The sequence below is a fragment of the Girardinichthys multiradiatus genome, chromosome 18 (genome assembly GCF_021462225.1).
Source record: "Girardinichthys multiradiatus isolate DD_20200921_A chromosome 18, DD_fGirMul_XY1, whole genome shotgun sequence".
NCBI classification, from domain to species: Eukaryota; Metazoa; Chordata; class Actinopteri; order Cyprinodontiformes; family Goodeidae; genus Girardinichthys; species Girardinichthys multiradiatus.
The window spans coordinates 30,679,434-30,699,165 of NC_061810.1; the positions used below are offsets into that span (position 1 = coordinate 30,679,434).

Here is a 19,732-nt window from a genome sequence, read left to right on the forward strand (position 1 = left end):
AATAACTAACTCCGACTGCACTGTTCAATGGTTAGTATTAATTGGAATGTATGAACCTGACTGTTGTGAAGTGCCTTGAGACAACATGTGTTGTGATTTGGCGCTATATAAATAAAACTGAATTGAATTGAATTAATCTCACTAAGATCAAGCTGTTTTAAAGAAGAAAAAAAAAACAACACAAATGTAGGTCTTTGGATGTGCAAAACCAGTAGAGAAATACACCATGAGACTTGGGTTAGGGTTAGGGCAAGATGGTTCTACAAAGCATTGACTCACAGGGACAGAAAACTTATACACGTAACACTTTTCAGATTTCTGTTTAAAAAACTTGTTAAAAACCATGTATCACTTTCCTTCACAGTCATGCACTACTTTGTATTGGTTTATTACATAAAATCCCAGTAAAATACACTACAGTTCATAACCTGAACGGGTAAAAACACATTTTTAAGGTATGTTAAATTTCATCTAGTTAACTTTAAGATTCTGTTAAGGCTCATGAACTTTGACTGTTGGATTAAAATATAAAAAATTTATTAATTGGGGCTGCACGGTGGCACAGTTGGTAGCACTGTTGCCTTGCAGCAAGAAGTTCCTGGGTTCGATTCCCGTCCCGGGGTCTTTCTGCATGGAGTTTGCATGTTCTCCTCGTGCATGCGTGGGTTCTCACCGGGTACTCCGGCTTCCTCCCACAGTCCAAAGACATGCCTGTTAGGTTAATTGGTCTCTCTAAATTGCCCTTAGGCGACTTATGAATGAAATTAATTAATTATAATTGTATGAAATATCAAACATGAATGTGTTCATTTTTATTTCTCTGCTCACTGTTGCTCCTGAAGAAAAAATAAAGCAACATATCTGAATTCCTTAGTCTATGACTAAGTGCATGATTCGTGCATAGTAATTTAAAGGTCATATATGATTCTGATTAATACTTTTTTAATAACAAAAATCTGAGGGAAAGAAATCCTGGATGGAAAGCCTGTTAAAAAAAAAAAGAGACAACAAAACAGTCAAATGTTTCTAGATGAACCAGGTAGTCATTGCTCACACAGAACGACCACTAGATGGTGGTGACATCCCACATTTACAGCAACTTTTTACATGGAAATGTTATCTGTCTCATTGCCTCCTACAGGAACAGAAAGGAAGTGCAGTGTGTGGTGCTGCATCACTTCTGAGCTGCAGTGCTAAGCAACAGCTACAGGTCCTTCTCAAAGTATTAGCATATTGTGATAAAGTTCATTATTTTCCATAATGTCATGATGAAAATTTAACATTCATATATTTTAGATTCATTGCACACTAACTGAAATATTTCAGGTCTTTTATTGTCTTAATATGGATGATTTTGGCATACAGCTCATGAAAACCCAAACTTCCTATCTCACAAAATTAGCATATTTCATCCGACCAATAAAAGAAAAGTGTTTTTAATACAAAAAACGTCAACCTTCAAATAATCATGTACAGTTATGCACTCAATACTTGGTCGGGAATCCTTTTGCAGAAATGACTGCTTCAATGCGGCGTGGCATGGAGGCAATCAGCCTGTGGCACTGCTGAGGTCTTATGGAGGCCCAGGATGCTTCGATAGCAGCTTTTAGCTCATCCAGAGTGTTGGGTCTTGAGTCTCTCAACGTTCTCTTCACAATATCCCACAGATTCTCTATGGGGTTCAGGTCAGGAGAGTTGGCAGGCCAATTGAGCACAGTGATACCATGGTCAGTAAACCATTTACCAGTGGTTTTGGCACTGTGAGCAGGTGCCAGGTCGTGCTGAAAAATGAAATCTTCATCTCCATAAAGCTTTTCAGCAGATGGAAGCATGAAGTGCTCCAAAATCTCCTGATAGCTAGCTGCATTGACCCTGCCCTTGATAAAACACAGTGGACCAACACCAGCAGCTGACACGGTACCCCAGACCATCACTGACTGTGGGTACTTGACACTGGACTTCTGGCATTTTGGCATTTCCTTCTCCCCAGTCTTCCTCCAGACTCTGGCACCTTGATTTCTGAATGACATGCAGAATTTGCTTTCATCCAAAAAAAGTACTTTGGACCACTGAGCAACAGTCCGGTACTGCTTCTCTGTAGCCCAGGTCAGGCGCTTCTGCCGCTGTTTCTGGTTCAAAAGTGGCTTGACCTGGGGAATGTGGCACCTGTAGCCCATTTCCTGCACACGCCTGTGCACGGTGGCTCTGGATGTTTCTACTCCAGACTCAGTCCACTGCTTCCGCAGGTCCCCCAAGGTCTGGAATCGGCTCTTCTCCACAATCTTCCTCAGGGTCCGGTCACCTCTTCTCATTGTGCAGCGTTTTCTGCCACACTTTTTCCTTCCCACAGACTTCCCACTGAGGTGCCTTGATACAGCACTCTGGGAACAGCCTATTCGTTCAGAAATTTCTTTCTGTGTCTTACCCTCTTGCTTGAGGGTGTCAATAGTGGCCTTCTGGACAGCAGTCAGGTCGGCAGTCTTACCCATGATTGGGGTTTTGAGTGATGAACCAGGCTGGGAGTTTTAAAGGCCTCAGGAATTTTTTGCAGGTGTTTAGAGTTAACTCGTTGATTCAGATGATTAGGTTCATAGCTCGTTTAGAGACCCTTTTAATGATATGCTAATTTTGTGAGATAGGAATTTTGGGTTTTCATGAGCTGTATGCCAAAATCATCCGTATTAAGACAATAAAAGACCTGAAATATTTCAGTTAGTGTGCAATGAATCTAAAATATATGAATGTTAAATTTTCATCATGACATTATGGAAAATAATGAACTTTATCACAATATGCTAATATTTTGAGAAGGACCTGTATAACAGTTATGCAGTTATGGTGCTTTATGAAAATTCTTTCACTTTCAGTGAGGAAACTGGTTATTGAGGCATTGTCAAGCACAAAGGAAGCCGTTTAATAAATGATTACTGTATTTGTTTTCAAATATTATGCTAAGATTCAACTTAATAGGCAGAAAAAGGAATACAAACTCTAAACAAACTCTAAAACAAACTCTAAACAAACTCTAAAAAATACTACATCAAAGTAAACTGAAAGTAATTTCATCCATTTATTTTGTATGCCAGCTAATCCTTTGAGGGTTAGAGTGTTTATCTAAAAATATGCAACACAAATGCCGTTAAAGAGTGATCATAATTGAATTGTAGAAGCTTTCTCTGATTTTTCTAAATCTCCAAGTTTTCGTGACAGGGTTGACATTTTGCACCAAATAGAAAAGCCGAAAGTGTAAAAGATTCAGCACAGTTCCAGGTCTAAACTGTCACATCTGTCCAACAGCACATCCAGTCACGGAGATAATGTGGTCTCAACACAGGATAGCCAATGTGATAAATGAACACAAACACACACATACACACTGAAACTGAAGACTGGATGATTATTTTCTCCTGTGTGTGTGATGAGAGACCGTACCGAGGGAGGAGCTGTGCTGTGGTGACACGTTACGACGTTGCAGACCTGAAGCGTTGGAGGGCTGAACCTTGTCCTGAACATGGGAGGCTCCACTGAGAAGTATGACAGCTTTATGTGGAAGTGTTTCATCACTGCCAGAGCTGGGATCTGCAAAGGAAGGAGAAAGAAAAAAGTAAACCTATGTGTTTTACCTGCAGGTATGTCTTGTAACATGCAACAGCCCTGTGACCTGCAGGAGAAAGACATGTATGACTCAATATAGTGACTTCAAACTAAAAGATGAATTCTAATGGACTCTTATTATTGTAAAAAAAATAAAATAAAAAAATAAGGAACTCCTACAAATAATAATTAATGTGTTCTTTTTCTTTTATGTTTATCTTTTCAGGTATTTCAGCATAAAACACTTCCTGCAGAGAATTTTCTAAACTCCTGAACTTCATAGAGCACAAAAGAGGAATGCTGTAAAAATGTTATTACATATTTGCCTTTTCTGCTGAGCTTTAAATTCTGAGAAATTCTCAGAGTTTTTCTTTTACAGATTGAATTATTCATAGCAAAATTGGAATTAGGCATTTTTTGAATGACAAGTCAAAAACTGAAAAATAAAAACCCGTCGTCGTCTTCCGCTTTATCCGGAACCGGGTCGCGGGGGTAGCAGACTCAGCAGAGACGCCCAGACGTCCCCCTCCCCAGACACCTCCTCCAGCTCCTCCAGGGGGAGCCCAAGGCGTTCCCAGGCCAGCTGAGAGACATAGTCCCTCCAGCGTATCCTGGGCGGTCCCCTGGGCCTCCCCCCGGTGGAACGTGCCTGGAACACCTCCTGAGGAAGGCGTCCAGGAGGCATCCGGTAAAGATGCCGGAGCCACCTCAACTGGCTCCTCTCGATGTGGAGGAGCAGCGGCTCTATTCCCGGATGGCCGAGCTCCTCACCCTATGCCCGGCCACTCTACGGAGAAAGCTCATTTCAGCCGCTTGTATCCGGGATCTCGTTCTTTCGGTCATGACCCAAAGTTCATGGCCATAGGTGAGGGTAGGAACGTAGACCGACCGGTAAATCGAGAGCTTCGCTTTTCGGCTCAGTTCTCTCTTCACCACAACGGACCGGCACAGTGCCCCCATTACTGCGGCAGCCGCACGGATCGCTCCATTCTTGCCCCACTCGTGAACAAGACCCCGAGATACATAAACTCCTCCACCTCAGGCAGGAACTCCCCTCCAACCTGAAAAGGACAAGCCACACTTTTCCGGTCGAGAACCATGGCCTCGGACTTGGAGGAGCTGATCCTCATCCCTGCCGCTTCACACTCGGCTGCAAACTGCCCTAGCGCATGCTGTAGGTCTTGGCTAGAGGGGGCCAGCAGGACCACGTCATCTGCAAAAAGAAGAGACAAAATCCTCTGGTCCCCAAACCAGACCCCCTCTGGCCCTTGGCTGCGTCTAGAAATCCTGTCCATAAAAGTTATGAACAGGACCGGTGACAAAGGGCAGCCCTGCCGGAGTCCAACATGCACCGGGAACAGGTCAGACTTAGTGCCGGCAATGCGGACCAAACTCCTGCTCCGCTCGTACAGAGACCAGATGGCCCCTAGTAAAGGGCCTCCGATTCCATACTCCTGGAGCACCACCCACAGGGCATAACGAGGGATACAGTTGAATGCTTTCTCCAGGTCCACAAAACACAGTGTGGACCGGTTGGGCAAACTCCCATGAAAACTCGAGTACCCTGTAGAGGGTATAGAGCTGATCCAGTGTTCCACGGCCGGGACGTAAACCACACTGCTCCTCCTGAAGCTGAGGTTTGACTATCGGCCGGACTCTCCTCTCCAATACTCTGGCGTAGGCCTTACAAGGTAGGCTGAGGAGTGTGATCCCCCTGTAGTTGGAACACACCCTTCGGTCACCCTTCTTACGAAAGGGGACCACCACCCCAGTCTGCCAATCCAAAGGCACTGTCCCCGTCCGCCACGCAATGTTGAAGAAGCGTGTCAACCATGACAGCCCCACAACATCCAGAGACTTGAGGTACTCAGGGCAGATCTCATCCACCCCCGAAGCCTTTCCACCGTGGAGCTTTTTAACCACCTTGGTGACTTCAGCCTGGGTGATGAAAGAGTCCAACCCCGAGTCCCCAACCTCTGTTTCCACCAGGGAATGTGTGATGGCAGGATTGAGGAGATCCTTGAAGTACTCCTTTCACCGCCTGATAATGTCGCTTCGAGGCCAACCGGTAGTCCTTCTCCATGGCCTCACCGAACTCCTCCCAGGCCCGACTTTTTGCCTCTGCCACCGTCCGGGCCGCGGCACGCTTGGCCTCACGGTACCCGTCAGCCGCCTCAGGAGTCCCACAAGCCAACCACAGCTGACAGGACTCCTTCTTCAGCTTGACAGCGTCCCTTACTGCCAGTGTCCACAACCGGGTTCGGGGATTGCTGCTGCGACAGGCACCGCAGACCTTACGGCCGCAGCTACAGGCAGCACAATAGATGCGGAGAACATGGTCCACTTGGACTCTATGTCTCCAACATCCCTCGGAATCTGGTCAAAGCTCTCCCGGAGTTGGGAGTTGAATACATCCCTGGCCATCACTATATGCTTGGGCCTGCCAAGTCTGTCTGGCTTTCTCCTCCTCCAGCAGATCCAACTCACCACCAGGTGGTGATCAGTGGACAGCTCAGCCCTTCTCTTCACCCAAGTGTCCAAAACATGCGGCCGAAGGTCTGATGATAGGACAACAAAGTCAATCATTGACCTCCTGCCTAGGGTGCCCTGGTGCCAAGTGCACTGATGGACACCCTTATGTTTGAACATGGTGTTCATTATGAGCTGAGCTGGGGGGCAACAAGGAAACCCACCCCAGCCCGCCGTCTCTCCCCATGGGCCACTCCAGAGTAGAAGAGAGTCCAGCCCCTCTTGAGAAGATGGGTTCCAGATCCCACGGTGTGCGTGGAGGTGATCCCGACTATTTCTAGTCGATATCTCTCGACCTCCCACACAAGCTCAGGCTCCTCCCCCCCCCCAGCGAGGTGACACTCCACGTCCCTAAAGCAAGCCTAAGCATCCGGGGAAAGGGCTGCCGAGGTCTCTACCTTCGTCTGCCGCCCAATCCTCTTTGCACCGGTTCCTCACGGTTCCCCCTGCACGTGGTGGGCCACTGGGGGATGGTCTCGTGTCTCTCATTCGGGCTTGGCCCGGCCGGGTCCCGTGAGGAGCAACCCAGACACCAGGCGCTCTCCGACGAGTCCCAACCCCAGGCCTGGCTCCAGGGTGGGACCCTGGCTCCGCCGTACTGGGCGACGTCACGTGCCTCGATTTAGTATTCATCTGAGGGGTTCTTGAAACTTTTTTACAAATTTATTAAATGATTAAAAACTCACGCTTTCGGTCTATAAATGCACCAACAGCATGTGCTTTGATGCACTATTTTGAGTTTAATATAAATCAGTTAAAGGCCAGGGATATATGCTTTAAAACATAAATGGGGATAATATTATATTTTTTTTTTTTCCTTTGGATTCAAAACTATTAACCTGGAGCAGGTTTTTATTACTTTATGTCTTATGAAAAGAATTAAACAAAATTAGAATTGGTCAGACTTTAAAAAACTTAGTTCTGCTTAGTGCATCTCTAGCTTTGAATTTAAAGTGTTTCTAACCATTTACTTACACATCCAGATTATGGTTTACTATGTCAGTGTAGGCAGGAAGTCAAAACCCAAACAGACAGATTACATTACTTATAAAATATTCAGCTGCTATATCAATGGTCTTGCTGACACAAGCTCCACCATCTGCAGGTAATGTGACACTTTCAGAGAAAAAAAAGACAGTCTTTTTCCCTTGAACAGCATTATTGTGACCTGAAAATAGATTACATAGTTGCTCAGATGGCAGTGTTCCCTACAGCACATGTAAGTTCTAGAATATTTAAATTACTGCAGGATGACAAAGTCTGGTTCTAAATAGAACACCCAATAGGTTTTGAAGTCAACATGCCAAAGGCATGTGACACTTTCACTCTTCGTACTGCAGCAGTTGGAATCTACCTGGGAGAGTCAGCACATTTTCACTTTAACTGAAGCAGATACCGAGCCAAGAAGTGGACTGACTAATAGGCCGAGCTGCACAGTGATTTATGCTGCTGTTGCATGCTTTGCTGCATGTGCAATATTAATCTGCCCTCCACAATACCAATACTTTGATCAGCAGCAAATAGCTTGGGGCACTTACTGTAGTGTGATTGTTGATTTATTAGTAGATAAACTTGTTTGGAAAACTTAATTTTGGTTTACATGATCAATTTCTAAAAATTAAAATAATTTTTATTATTCAGCATAAAGTGAAGACAGAACTTTAAAGAAATTCATTTTCCAATACTATCTCTGATGTCGACCGTCAGTCATAACATTATGACACTATGATCATCTTTTCATCACTGCACCTGTTAGTTGTTGGGAAAAAAATAATATTTTCGGTCTCAAAGTTGTTCCATAAGGATGTTACTTTGACATGTACCACCTACATGTACACCTTTTCATGAAAATGCTCTAAACACAACAAAAAATGGCTCAGGAATGGTTTGAGGTATTTACTTGGCTTCAAAATGGCTCAGATAGCAATCCATCTGTGCATCTGTGCATCATTTGTTGGGAAAACAAATAAAAACAAAGAAGAAAGCTTTCCAACTTACAGTGAAGGAGTTGACAGGGGTCGCTGTGACAGCTGTCATTGGATTGGCTGCTGGACACAGATGAGACGCTGGAGCTCCGTATGACACCTAAAGCAGCCAGTCGAGCAGCTGGAAGGTTGGAGAAGCCTGGAGGACGGAGACCGGACTGGCCCGACTTCAGCAGGAGGCTTTTAGGCGTGGCCTCTGGACCTGATCTCTTCTGCCCGTCAAGACCTTGGCAGAATTATATTACAGTTTTTCATAAGGGCTATGACACAAAGAGTGCTTCGGTTGCCCTTTTCAAGAATTAATTTGAAAACTTACCAAAGAATTGTTATGTAATGACAACTTAACACCAGTTAGTTGAAAACAAATAAATAAATAAATAAATATATCTTGGACTTCGTATGAAAAGGATAATTTCATTCAATAATTAATTACCAAACCTGACATTTAACTGATGATTAATAAGAGAACAGTAAAATTACAAAGCTAGTAGAAAAAAACATGTTTCGGAAATTTACAGCAAGATGCTACGAAGACCAGCATATGTAGAAGCACTTTACACTAGGGCTTGAGTTGTCAACCTGACAGAAAGTCCTCTGAAATGTTTTACACTTAAAAGACTTTGTGTCACAAGCCAAACTTAAATGAAAGCATGATATCAAGAAAATTTTCCAAATTATTTTGAAGGCTGTAAATCTGAAGCTTAACAGAAGGAGGAAGTGATATTTAAAGAATATGTGAACATGAGAGATGAGAACACTCAAACTATAACCACTCACCTGCCTGATCCTGGAGGCCTGGGGTGGACACTCTGGCTGTGTGCCATGAATGTGGAGCTGACCTTTGACCCATCTGCTGGACTCTCGTCTTGGCCGCAGGCTGCCTGGTGACTGCCCCCAAACCCAGCTGAGGCCTAAGGGTTCTGGGTGAACGGTAGACGCTTCCACCATCTTGGTAAAGACGCTGATGAAAGACATTACCATATTTATTATATGACTGTAGAAATATGCCTTTTTAATGATCTATTTTCATATTCTATATAACTTTGTCAAGGTTTTTTTTTTTTTTTGCAAAGTCTGAGATGTAAGATTCTAAAAGCATGCAACATTTTCCTTCCCCTTCAGAATTATGTTTTATTTTGGGTTGGTCATTGTGTTCGCCCAAATAAAATACATTGAAGCTTGTGGTACCGTGAAAACATTTTAAAATGTTAAGCGAGTATGATTACTTTTTCAAGACATGCTATAGGCTAAGCATATTTGCATCTTCATTGTGATTGTATGTCACGAATAAGTCAAATCCAGAGTCCACATCTCACCTCTTGTAGGTATTTCTTTGACATCTCTTCATGAAAGCTCTCTGATTTCCCGCTCACCCTCTGAGGGGCAGTGTTGCTTGGAGGTTTCATGCCCATCGGAGCTGTGCCTGGAGGATAGTACCCTCCCTTCTGCAATTCCTGTCGATATTTGTCAAAAAGCACATTGGAGGAGCTGAGCACCGGGGTGGATCTGGATTGAGGAACACCCTTTGAATCCCTGTGAGTGAGTGGACCAGAGGAAGACAATGGTTGAGGTGGCTCCGTTGAGCCTTCAGACTGCGTGCTGGTGTCCTGTGATTTAGCTGGTGTGTTTTTTCGGATGTATGTAATGATTTTTGGTCTCACATTTTTAGGCTTCTGTGGTAGAGAGGAAATCCTGGGCTCAATTTCTTTCTGTGGAGGAGCAATAGCTTTGGGAATTCCACCGCTTATATTTGTCTTATTGGGGGGTCTGATGATTTGACTTACATTTTTTTGAAAAGTGGCACTTCTTTCCAAACTTAAAGCCCTTTTTCCCTCGACTTTAACTCGAGAACCGGGTGGTTGTCTCTTAGGCGAGCAGGAGGTAGTTTTAGGGGATGTTGGGGTTGCCGATCGTCCAGGGCTTCCCCAAGTTTTCCGCCGCTCCTGAGATGACAAGCTGGTGCTGTTCTCGAAGGAGCCCTGCTTTTTTAAGCTGTTATCAAAAGAAAGCTGCTTCTTCAAAGAATTCTCAAAGGAAGGCTGCTTTTTTAGACTCTTGTCAAAAGAGTTTTGTTTCTTCATACTGTTATCAAATGAGCCTTGTTTTCTTATGGCTTTGTGTTCACTTGATGGCTGAGTCGCCTTTGCGCCACTTTTGACTGGATTTATCCACTCGAGGATTTCACTGGCTTGTGTGCTTTTATCTGTTTTAGTGTTCCTTTCTGCACAGAATAAAGCCTTGTGGTCGGAGTTATCACAATCTCCCTTTGAAGTGTTTTTTCCTGCCTCATTCCTCTGGTGATTATCCTTTTTCTGCTCATTGCTTGCATCTTTGCTTAAGACACCATTCTGCACTTGTAGTTGCGGTACAATAATCTCTGAACTAAGTGTTGAATTCAAATTATTGTATAAACTTTGCTGGTGTGTTGTTTTTCTAGCAAGGACTGACGGATCAGCTTTTTGAGAGGCTTTGTCTCGCTCAGAGACAGTGCTGCAGGTTTGGGAGGCCACAGTAAGGTCCTCTGAAAGGACAGAGTGGGAACCAGGGGCAATGTGCCAGGAGTCTGTTGTCAGAGTAGCAGTGGTGGACAGACAGGTCACAAAAACATCAGTATCAGAAACATGAGACACGGATGATTCCTGCTCACAGGCAACACCCACAACCCATTCCGTTCCTTTCCAATTCATATCGTCTACAGCTTTAGTTTCTGTGGTTTTACAGGAGGATGAGGGTTCCTCTTGTGGCATGCTCTTCTCTGCGAGCCCTTCAAAATCCCCCTCCTCAACCAGATAGGCCTCCAGCTCCTGACACTCCAACACCTCAAACTCAGCCAGCTCGGGGTCATCACACTGAGAGTCTGTGCCCCAGATGATAACTTTGTCTTGCTCTGCTGTCTCAGTCATAATCCCCAACAGAGAGTCAGTATGTCCAGTTCTCCCACCATCCTCTGTCTGAACAGTGTTGGCATTGGGATCATTAGCACCCTGCTGGTTGTTATTTCTTAACTCGCCGTCGCCAACAGGCTTTACTAGATCACACATTATGGACACAGCTAAGTGTCTATGGTACCGTCAGGAGGCCATTCATGTCACATATCTGTAGCATCAGTTATAGGTCTCTGCCTTCCCAATAAAGAACCTTACATGTAGAAGAGGAGTATATTTTGACATAATTTTCTCAGCATTCAAAGAATCAGAATGTCATAGATCAGCACTTGGAAGAGAGGTCCTCATTAGATCTGCATGAAATCTGTGAACAGAGAATAACAATAAAAATTCAAAAACATCAAAACAATAGAAATTACAATTACATTTCTTGATATCGTGCGGCCCTAATCCCAAGTATTGGATTAGGGGATAGATCAAGGCTATTTTAAATGACCAGGAACAGAAGTCCCTTACAAAATTCAACTCCCGATACCTGTTGTTGGTCTAGTGACTCTGAATTGGTCAGCTGTATTTTTCAATAAATTACAATAACATTTACAGCAAAACAAAGAGAGAGAAATAAATTATATTGTTTGTGGTGGCCTTCTGTGTGTCTTTGTCATGGACCTGCTTGGTCTGCTGTGCTCAGTTATTCCTAGATAAGCTCCTGTCTAGGAATGAGACCCCAGTTCAAACACTAATCATTAAATTGTACAATACTCAAAACAAAACGCAAAAGAAACTAGCTTTTCTGACTCTGACTGATTGTATTTTTAGCCAACTTTAAAGAAGCATCAAGGTGGGACTCATTATCAGCAAATATCTAATTTCAAGTAAACTGCAGTGAAAAAGCAGTGAGCTCAGTATTTCTAACAACACCCACATTGCCATAGTTAACTTTTCTGTCAGGATTTAGAAACTGTTGGCAACAAACTAATCTGAAGTGTATCTCATGTAGTATGAATGAGCACCTATTACAGTGATGCCCAGATGTATATGTGATACGCATATAACTGTGTTGCACAAAAAGGTGGATTTTCAATTACATAAACCTCATTAAGCTTCAGATAACCTGTAAAAATATGATTGTAAAGAAAAAATGGAACTGGTGCAGACCTCACCAGTCTTCACAATTACCTAAAAGAAGTATTTAACAACACCTACATTATTAATAAAGATGACTGAAGAGAATGGAACATTAAAAGACGAGATGGTTTACCTATAAGGGAGTAAATAAGCTTATTTTAAAATATATTTTGAAACCTCTCAGTTAAGGAATGACTGAATATCTGATCAGTTTGTTGTGCTGCTCCGCAGCATTAAAAAACAAAAGAGATGTAAAATAATCTTTAACTCTTCTGTTTAACCATCAGTTGTTTAGATATTGTCATTAATAATACATTACACTGCAGCTGCTGCTTTGTGCTGCTTTTTCAATGCTAATTTCTGGGTCTGTTGAGGCATGCCCTTATAAATGCAACAAGCATGACAGAACATACACAGATCACGGCTCATCTCTGACATGAAAGGAAGCATCTTATAGTTTTCTTCTGAGAAGAGCATGAGGGTTGCATGCTGTGCTGCAGGCAGAACAGAAGGCTGTTAGTTCTGTTGATGGCTGTATTCCCCGTGAAAAGGTCGACATCTTCAGAGCTTACGTGCAATTAAACTTTGAAACACAGCTCATGTTTTTTGGTTCTCCTAATATAAGGCTTATGATGGCAATGTGCATCTTTTTTTTACCATTTTCAAAGGTTGTTAAACATGAGATCAACCTCTGAAGACATATTTAAAACTTTCAGCACAACTAAAACGAAAACCTGTTAAAGCTTAAATTAAATGCATAAATGTGGCATAAAGAATTCATGTTTTTCAAAAGCAGGACAAAGTTTATTGATTTGGTTGAGTAAAAATGGGCTGCACAATATTAGTAAAGCATGCAATTGTCATAATGTTAAATGTGATGATGACCTCAGCTGCAATAAATCCATATTTAACTTTTTTCGGTCATGATGCTTCTAACTCTCTGTGATCTATTATCTGTGTCAAGTATAGACATTTAGGGTAGTGAGATTCTGTTAATTAGACTGAATATATTATCGGCAGGTAAAGTTGAATTTCTGACACCCGTCAGTATAGGTTAGGCTCAGTGCAGCGTAGGACCCTGGAATGCAGACTAGCAGGCAGCATGATGGTAAGTGAAAAAGATTTAATGAATAAAAAACAAAAACTCACTCACAGAGGAGGCAGGAACCAAAACAATAAACAGGCAGGCAAGACAGGCAAAAACAGACATGGGCAGGCATGGTGTGAACAAACGGACACAGGTGACATGATCTGAACAACAAGACATGAGCATGATCTGAGAAGTAGACATGAGCATGATATGAAAATGTTTCCGCGATGAATAACTGAACAGGTGTGTATTTTTGGAGCGTGACCAGGTGAAACAAGAAGACAGATTAACTAGGTGGAGGTGAACTGAATAAAGTTGATTGACAAGACAAAACGTGGCTTGAGCAGAACAGAAATTCTTGAATACAAACTAACAGAAACTAGAAAAACATGAAACTAAAGCATAACCAGGAAAATAATAAACAGAAGCATGATTCAAAACCTTAACTGTGAAACAGACCAACAAAACCCAAAAACACCCACAAATCATAACAATGTAACAACCAGATATTGCATCTCTTTGTGATATTGTTTATTATTATTGCAGACACTGATGTTGTGATGACAATATATTTGCAACGTACTGAGCAGCCCTTGTTAAGAAATTAATATTACCATTTGAAAATAATAACTATTAAGCAGGCACTTTTCTTCAAGCCCACATTTCTGTAAAACAAATGTTTTAAATGGTCTGATATAATATTCTAATCTTAAGTTGTGTTTTCCTAATAATTAACAAAAATAAAGGCTTGAAAACATCAGTTTGTGTGTATTTAATCTATATAATGTGTTTCACTTAGTGAATTAAGTTAGTGAAGTAAAGGAACTTTTCAATAATATTTAAATGCATTGAATATAACTATATGTGAGTAGAGTTGCCGCTGCTCTGTACTTTATGTTGCGGCTTGTACAGGGTTATTGTTTGGAAGGTATCCGCTGCTTAGTCTGTGCTGCTAAAGATCCCTGTACGGCTGAAAAACTATTTGGATTTACCGGAGCTGTTTAACATGCCAAAGTAGTTTATACAGTATCAATGCAATGACCTCTGCTTATATGGTGTTGCCACCATCAAAAGCAACTGTGTCTCAGCCATAATCCTAATGACCGCAGCACGGCCATGGGGATAGCTTTAGTGACAGCTGAGCATACATACCAAAGGCTGCAGGCACAATCACAGAAAGCACAGCATCGGGAAGAGTGACAGCTGTTAAACCTTTAGTTTATTCTCTTCTGCAGTGCACACTAAACTGCATTGTAAAGCAATCCAGTCTCTCCCTCAGGGATGACGGATGCACAAACACAAGTGTGAGTCAATTACATAGGAAAACTTTTTTGCAAGAATTGGGCTTAAAGAAGTTTTGAAGTAAAAAAAAAAATATTTATAACATACACTTTAGATCTAAGCATTTGTCCCCTCGATCTGGTGACAATAGAATAAAAAAGCTCCAAAATATTTCCTTAGATCATGCCAACCCATATGAGATCATATCTGCCAGCCAAACCTCACAGCTGGTCGATTCTGCAAAGTGGAGGAAATAAGAGGGAAAAGCTGATTCAGGAAGAACACCTGCATTTCCCGTTCCTGCCTATCAGGTCTCATACAGCATTGCAAGAGCTTCCAATGAAATGATTTAGATGGATCATAGGTACAATTATTTATTTATCTCTTACTGCAGTAGCATAATCTCAGACAGATTTTTTTTTTTAATCCTACCTTAACTTTAAAATGGTCCAATATTTTAAAGAATCTCTGATGACATTCACTCAACAAGGTTTGCAGGGTCTAAGAACAGAAAAGGTCCCCGAACATCAGATTCCCCACTATACTAAATGCCTGGTTCACATAGCAAGATTTTAAAATTGTCGGTTGCTTTTCAAAACATGAGAGACCCCACGCATGACGATAACAAATTGTAGGTTTGGTCCTACAGTGTGTGGTGTCCAGCCACGTTGCAAGCAAAACATATAGCACACAAACAGATTTCCCTTACAAACATTCAGATTTCAGATGGGAAATCTCGCAAACCCTCTCAAGATCAAACGTGATTTCAGAGTAATTTCACCTCCGTGTCTCTGTCACTTCGTTCAATAGGCTGCATCCCCCTTTGTCCTCGGGGAACACCCCACACGGTAGGATATTGTGCCAAGACAATCCAACAAGTTGAATATCCCCGATTTGAGGCCGGAGCGATCCCGACGTCCTTTCCAATCAGACTAGACTACTCTTAACACACCACCCACAGCAGGAATTTCTCACAAGATTATCTTAAGAGCCATCAAAATGATCAGGGCATGTCAGAAGGGGAAGATTGGGTTAAAAATCGTCATACAAATCCTGCCCGTGTGAACAAGACAACAGTGGGTATGGGTCTCTAACACACATTTATCCTTTGTTACAGGCCAAAACCACCACCAGTATCTGTTGCCAAAGAGCTCAATCTTAGTCTCATCTGAACAAAGCACACAGTACGAATATCATTTAATAAACTTTGTTAGTTTATGTTTGTGATGATGGGACAGAAAAATGCTTTTTTTTCAAGCATCTCTCCCAAACAACTGGCATGTACAAGGGTTGGACAATGAAACTGAAACACCTGTCATTTTATGGTGGGAGGTTTCATGGCTAAATTGGACCAGCCTGGTAGCCAGTCTTCATTAATTGCACATTGCACCAGTAAGAGCAGAGTGTGAAGGTTCAATTAGCAGGGTAAGAGCACAGTTTTGCTCAAAATATTGAAATGCACTATGGGTGACATACCAGAGTTCAAAAGAGGACAAATTGTTGGTGCACGTCTTGCTGGCGCATCTGTGACCAAGACAGCAAGTCTTTGTGATGTATCAAGAGCCACGGTATCCAGGGTAATGTCAGCATACCACCAAGAAGGACGAACCACATCCAACAGGATTAACTGTGGACGCAAGAGGAAGCTGTCTGAAAGGGATGTTCGGGTGCTAACCCGGATTGTATCCAAAAAACATAAAACCACGGCTGCCCAAATCACGGCAGAATTAAATGTGCACCTCAACTCTCCTGTTTCCACCAGAACTGTCCGTCGGGAGCTCCACAGGGTCAATATACACGGCCGGGCTGCTATAGCCGAACCTTTGGTCACTCATGCCAATGCCAAACATTGGTTTCAATGGTGCAAGGAGCACAAATCTTGGGCTGTGGACAATGTGAAACATGTATTGTTCTCTGATGAGTTCACCTTTACTGTTTTCCCAACATCCGGGAGAGTTACGGTGTGGAGAAGCCCCAAAGAAGCGTACCACCCAGACTGTTGCATGCCCAGAGTGAAGCATGGGGGTGGATCAGTGATGGTTTGGGCTGCCATATCATGGCATTCTCTTGGCCCAATACTTGTGCTAGATGGGTGCGTCACTGCCAAGGACTACCGAACCATTCTTGAGGACCATGTGCATCCAATGGTTCAAACATTGTATCCTGAAGGCGGTGCCGTGTATCAGGATGACAATGCACCAATACACACAGCAAGACTGGTGAAAGATTGGTTTGATGAACATGAAAGTGAAGTTGAACATCTCCCATGGCCTGCACAGTCACCAGATCTAAATATTATTGAGCCACTTTGGGGTGTTTTGGAGGAGCGAGTCAGGAAACGTTTTCCTCCACCAGTATCACGTAGTGATCTGGCCACTATCCTGCAAGAAGAATGGCTTTAAATCCCTCTGACCACTGTGCAGGACTTGCATATTTCATTCCCAAGACAAATTGACACTGTATTGGCCGCAAAAGGAGGCCCTAAACCATACTAATAAATTATTGTGGTCTAAAACCAGGTGTTTCAGTTTCATTGTCCAACCCCTGTATTTTCCTCATAGATGTGAAGTAAAAGAATAAAGCATTAGGAACAAAAAGAACTAGTGTAAAGTGCATATAATGTACAGTAGTCACTGATGCACTGCTGGATAGTTATACCTGTACTTGACAGTTTTGCCTTCATTATTATTTGCACGTGCATCCAGTTCTTTCTTGTTTTCCTGCTGTTGCTATGCTCCTCAAACACCTCAGGCAACCTGATAATTATGGCACAAGGAATAATTAGGAAACTTCTGCCAGTCCTAACAACATGCTTCCCTGAACATATCCCCCCCATCCCCCATCATCCAGCGACTCATTCTGCCACCTGCCTCCTGATAACCAGGACCTTCACTGTGATGAAATCTGTGCACTTGTTTTTGCATGACTATGGGCTGAAATAACTTGTAGTCTTCTGTGAAACTGAGGCTTCCACTACATCAGGAATCATCATTCTGACGCAAACAGGGATCAAGACCTTCTTTTACTGTACTTAGCTTCACTGGATTGTTTTTCGCAGGATCTTCATGAAATATTGAAGATTAATGAAAATGGAGGCACCAGTCTCTCTCTCCAATTTTCAATGCCTGAGTGGCCCTGACTTCTTTGTGTAACCGCTTGAAACTCATAATGCATCACTCTGCAGCATAAGGTGTGCAAATGATTTGTTGAGTTAATGAATGCAAATGTAACATGAGCTGGATCACTCAGGCCTCAGATATGGTCCATATCCCATGATTGCTGTCACTGTCACTTCCGGAATACCTGGGCATTGTAACCAGCTGAAACCTATGTTGCTGCTATGTTCCTTTCCAAAATGTGTGCATCTACATTTATCATCCCAAGCAGAAAAAGGAAGGAGGGATGTTGCAAATGCAAAGAACAGCCTAAAGACATGCATAACTCAGGAGCTGACAGAATAAAGGTAAGCACACCTACAGGAATGAGGCATTATAAGAGAATGAGTATAATCAAGCTGCCAGTCCTACAACACAATTAACCACTGCATAAACCGTGATTGCAGACACCAACAGGCTCACCCGCAGCATCTCCGGCAAATGCAGCAGTCTTCATAAATCCCTTGTATTGCCGAGGCTTGGAGTGAGACAGAGACAGGCAGGACGCACCTGCCGTCTTCCAATAGGAAAGGAAACCCTTACCGGCTGGAATTTGGCAGTCCTCGGCTGAAGAGCTCCACAGTGACGAGAGGACGGAGAAGGAGGGAAGCATCTAGTGTTAAAGCGAGATGAAGAAGAAACAATCTGCAGGATTGATGGAAAACAGGGAGGCTGCAAGAGGAGGTGACGCCAAGGTGGGCTAGGGTTGCCACCTGCTGGTCTGAAGCAGTAATTACGTCTCATAACTTCACAGAGCAGTAATATATGAGGGACCAAAAATGACAAAATGAAAAATAAATCGTGTTCACCTGAATACCATTTTCTGTCTTGTTTCTTGCATTATGAGGGAGACTGCAGTGGTATCATTGTATGTGACATCACATACACATACACTGATTTTAATGACAATACACCTCTCCTTGGCGACTTTATTGAATATTTCTCCATATTTTTCTGGTGTTGCAATTTGCAGACGGTCCCTGCGCATTTGAGGAGCAGCGATCTCTGCGTAGAGGCCAATGCAAGTCTCCCAGCGCGGTGTTAAGACTCGTTTTGAGGAAAATACGATTGTAGCTCACTGTCTGCCTTGCTGTGGTTGCAGAGAGGTGTTGGGTTTCTAGAGGCAATGTTCCGCTGATGAGTTATTGATCCGGAAAAGCCGAATCTGTGAATAACTTTACCGAAGTAAGTTGGCGACCAACTTCCTCCAGACTGTGAAATATAGTGGAGTCAACCTCTACATCCATCTCAGCTTGGAGCTGATTGAAATCCTCCATGACCCGTGCAAAACGAAAATGGAGGTAGTCATTTTGGTCAATAACATTTGCCAATGACCTTAAATCATTGGCAATGGCTGTAAGAGAACCCTCCATCGTGCCTACCAAAAGAACTTCGGTACCGGCAGTGTTACCAGGTGAGAAATGTAGGATTATTGTACTAGAGACATAAAATTATCGTATTTTGAGGGAAATTATCGTACGCTCGTCATAACCAAAATAACAAGTCTGTTGATGTGTTGAATAGCGTTTAACAGACACTAGCAGCTTTGTGGCGTCAGTATGGAATGGATGTATCAACAGCTGCAGCCCCACAGTGCCGGGCTCTGCTTCTTCTTCTTCTTCTTTTTATTTATTTATTTATTTTCCTCAATCATGGGCGGGCGCAGTGGACTATTCAGCCAATCGTGGCCGTTGTTCTGAGGCCAACGCATCACGTCACACGTAGGTCACATTTGGAAAAGCACGATTGGCTGGAATTTAAAGCATCTGTTTCCGAATCCGGACACAGATGCCTTCAAGGTTCACAAAACAAACTCCGACAGACTTTGGCGATAGGCTGATGACGACTGATTACAACCACACATTCACGGAATGGTCAAAGTATCGTACATTTGGCTTTTTTAGGAATATTGATCGTACATCGTACAGAGAGCAAAATTATCGTACAAATACGATAATTATCGTACACCTGGCAACACTGGGTACCGTAGTCTAGGCAGTAGCAGCAGTATCGGGATCATACACACAATTCTAACCAATGGTGCTGAAGACAAATGTTAGAACCACCCACCTCATTAACATACGG

General features: G+C 42.9%; 1 protein-coding gene across 7 annotated transcripts in view; it reads right to left on the minus strand.

Annotated features, from left to right (window-relative positions):
* The window catches only part of mtus2b (microtubule associated tumor suppressor candidate 2b), a 33,721-nt gene extending 15,305 nt beyond the window's left edge, over positions 1 to 18,416 (minus strand). For 2 of the 7 annotated variants that reach the window (XM_047390873.1, XM_047390869.1), the window contains exons 1-5: positions 18,071 to 18,415; positions 9,425 to 11,357; positions 8,886 to 9,069; positions 8,122 to 8,334; positions 3,433 to 3,579 (exon numbers count right to left, since the gene is read on the minus strand). In XM_047390873.1, the coding sequence (XP_047246829.1) occupies positions 3,433 to 3,579; positions 8,122 to 8,334; positions 8,886 to 9,069; positions 9,425 to 11,149 (2,269 nt within the window). In that variant the 5' untranslated portion in view covers positions 11,150 to 11,357; positions 18,071 to 18,415. Of the gene's footprint in view, positions 1 to 3,432; positions 3,580 to 8,121; positions 8,335 to 8,885; positions 9,070 to 9,424; positions 11,358 to 18,070 lie in introns of all 7 variants that reach the window. The other 5 variants (XM_047390872.1, XM_047390870.1, XM_047390871.1 and 2 more) reach the window with 5 other exon arrangements.
* Positions 18,417 to 19,732: the final 1,316 nt, after the last annotated feature.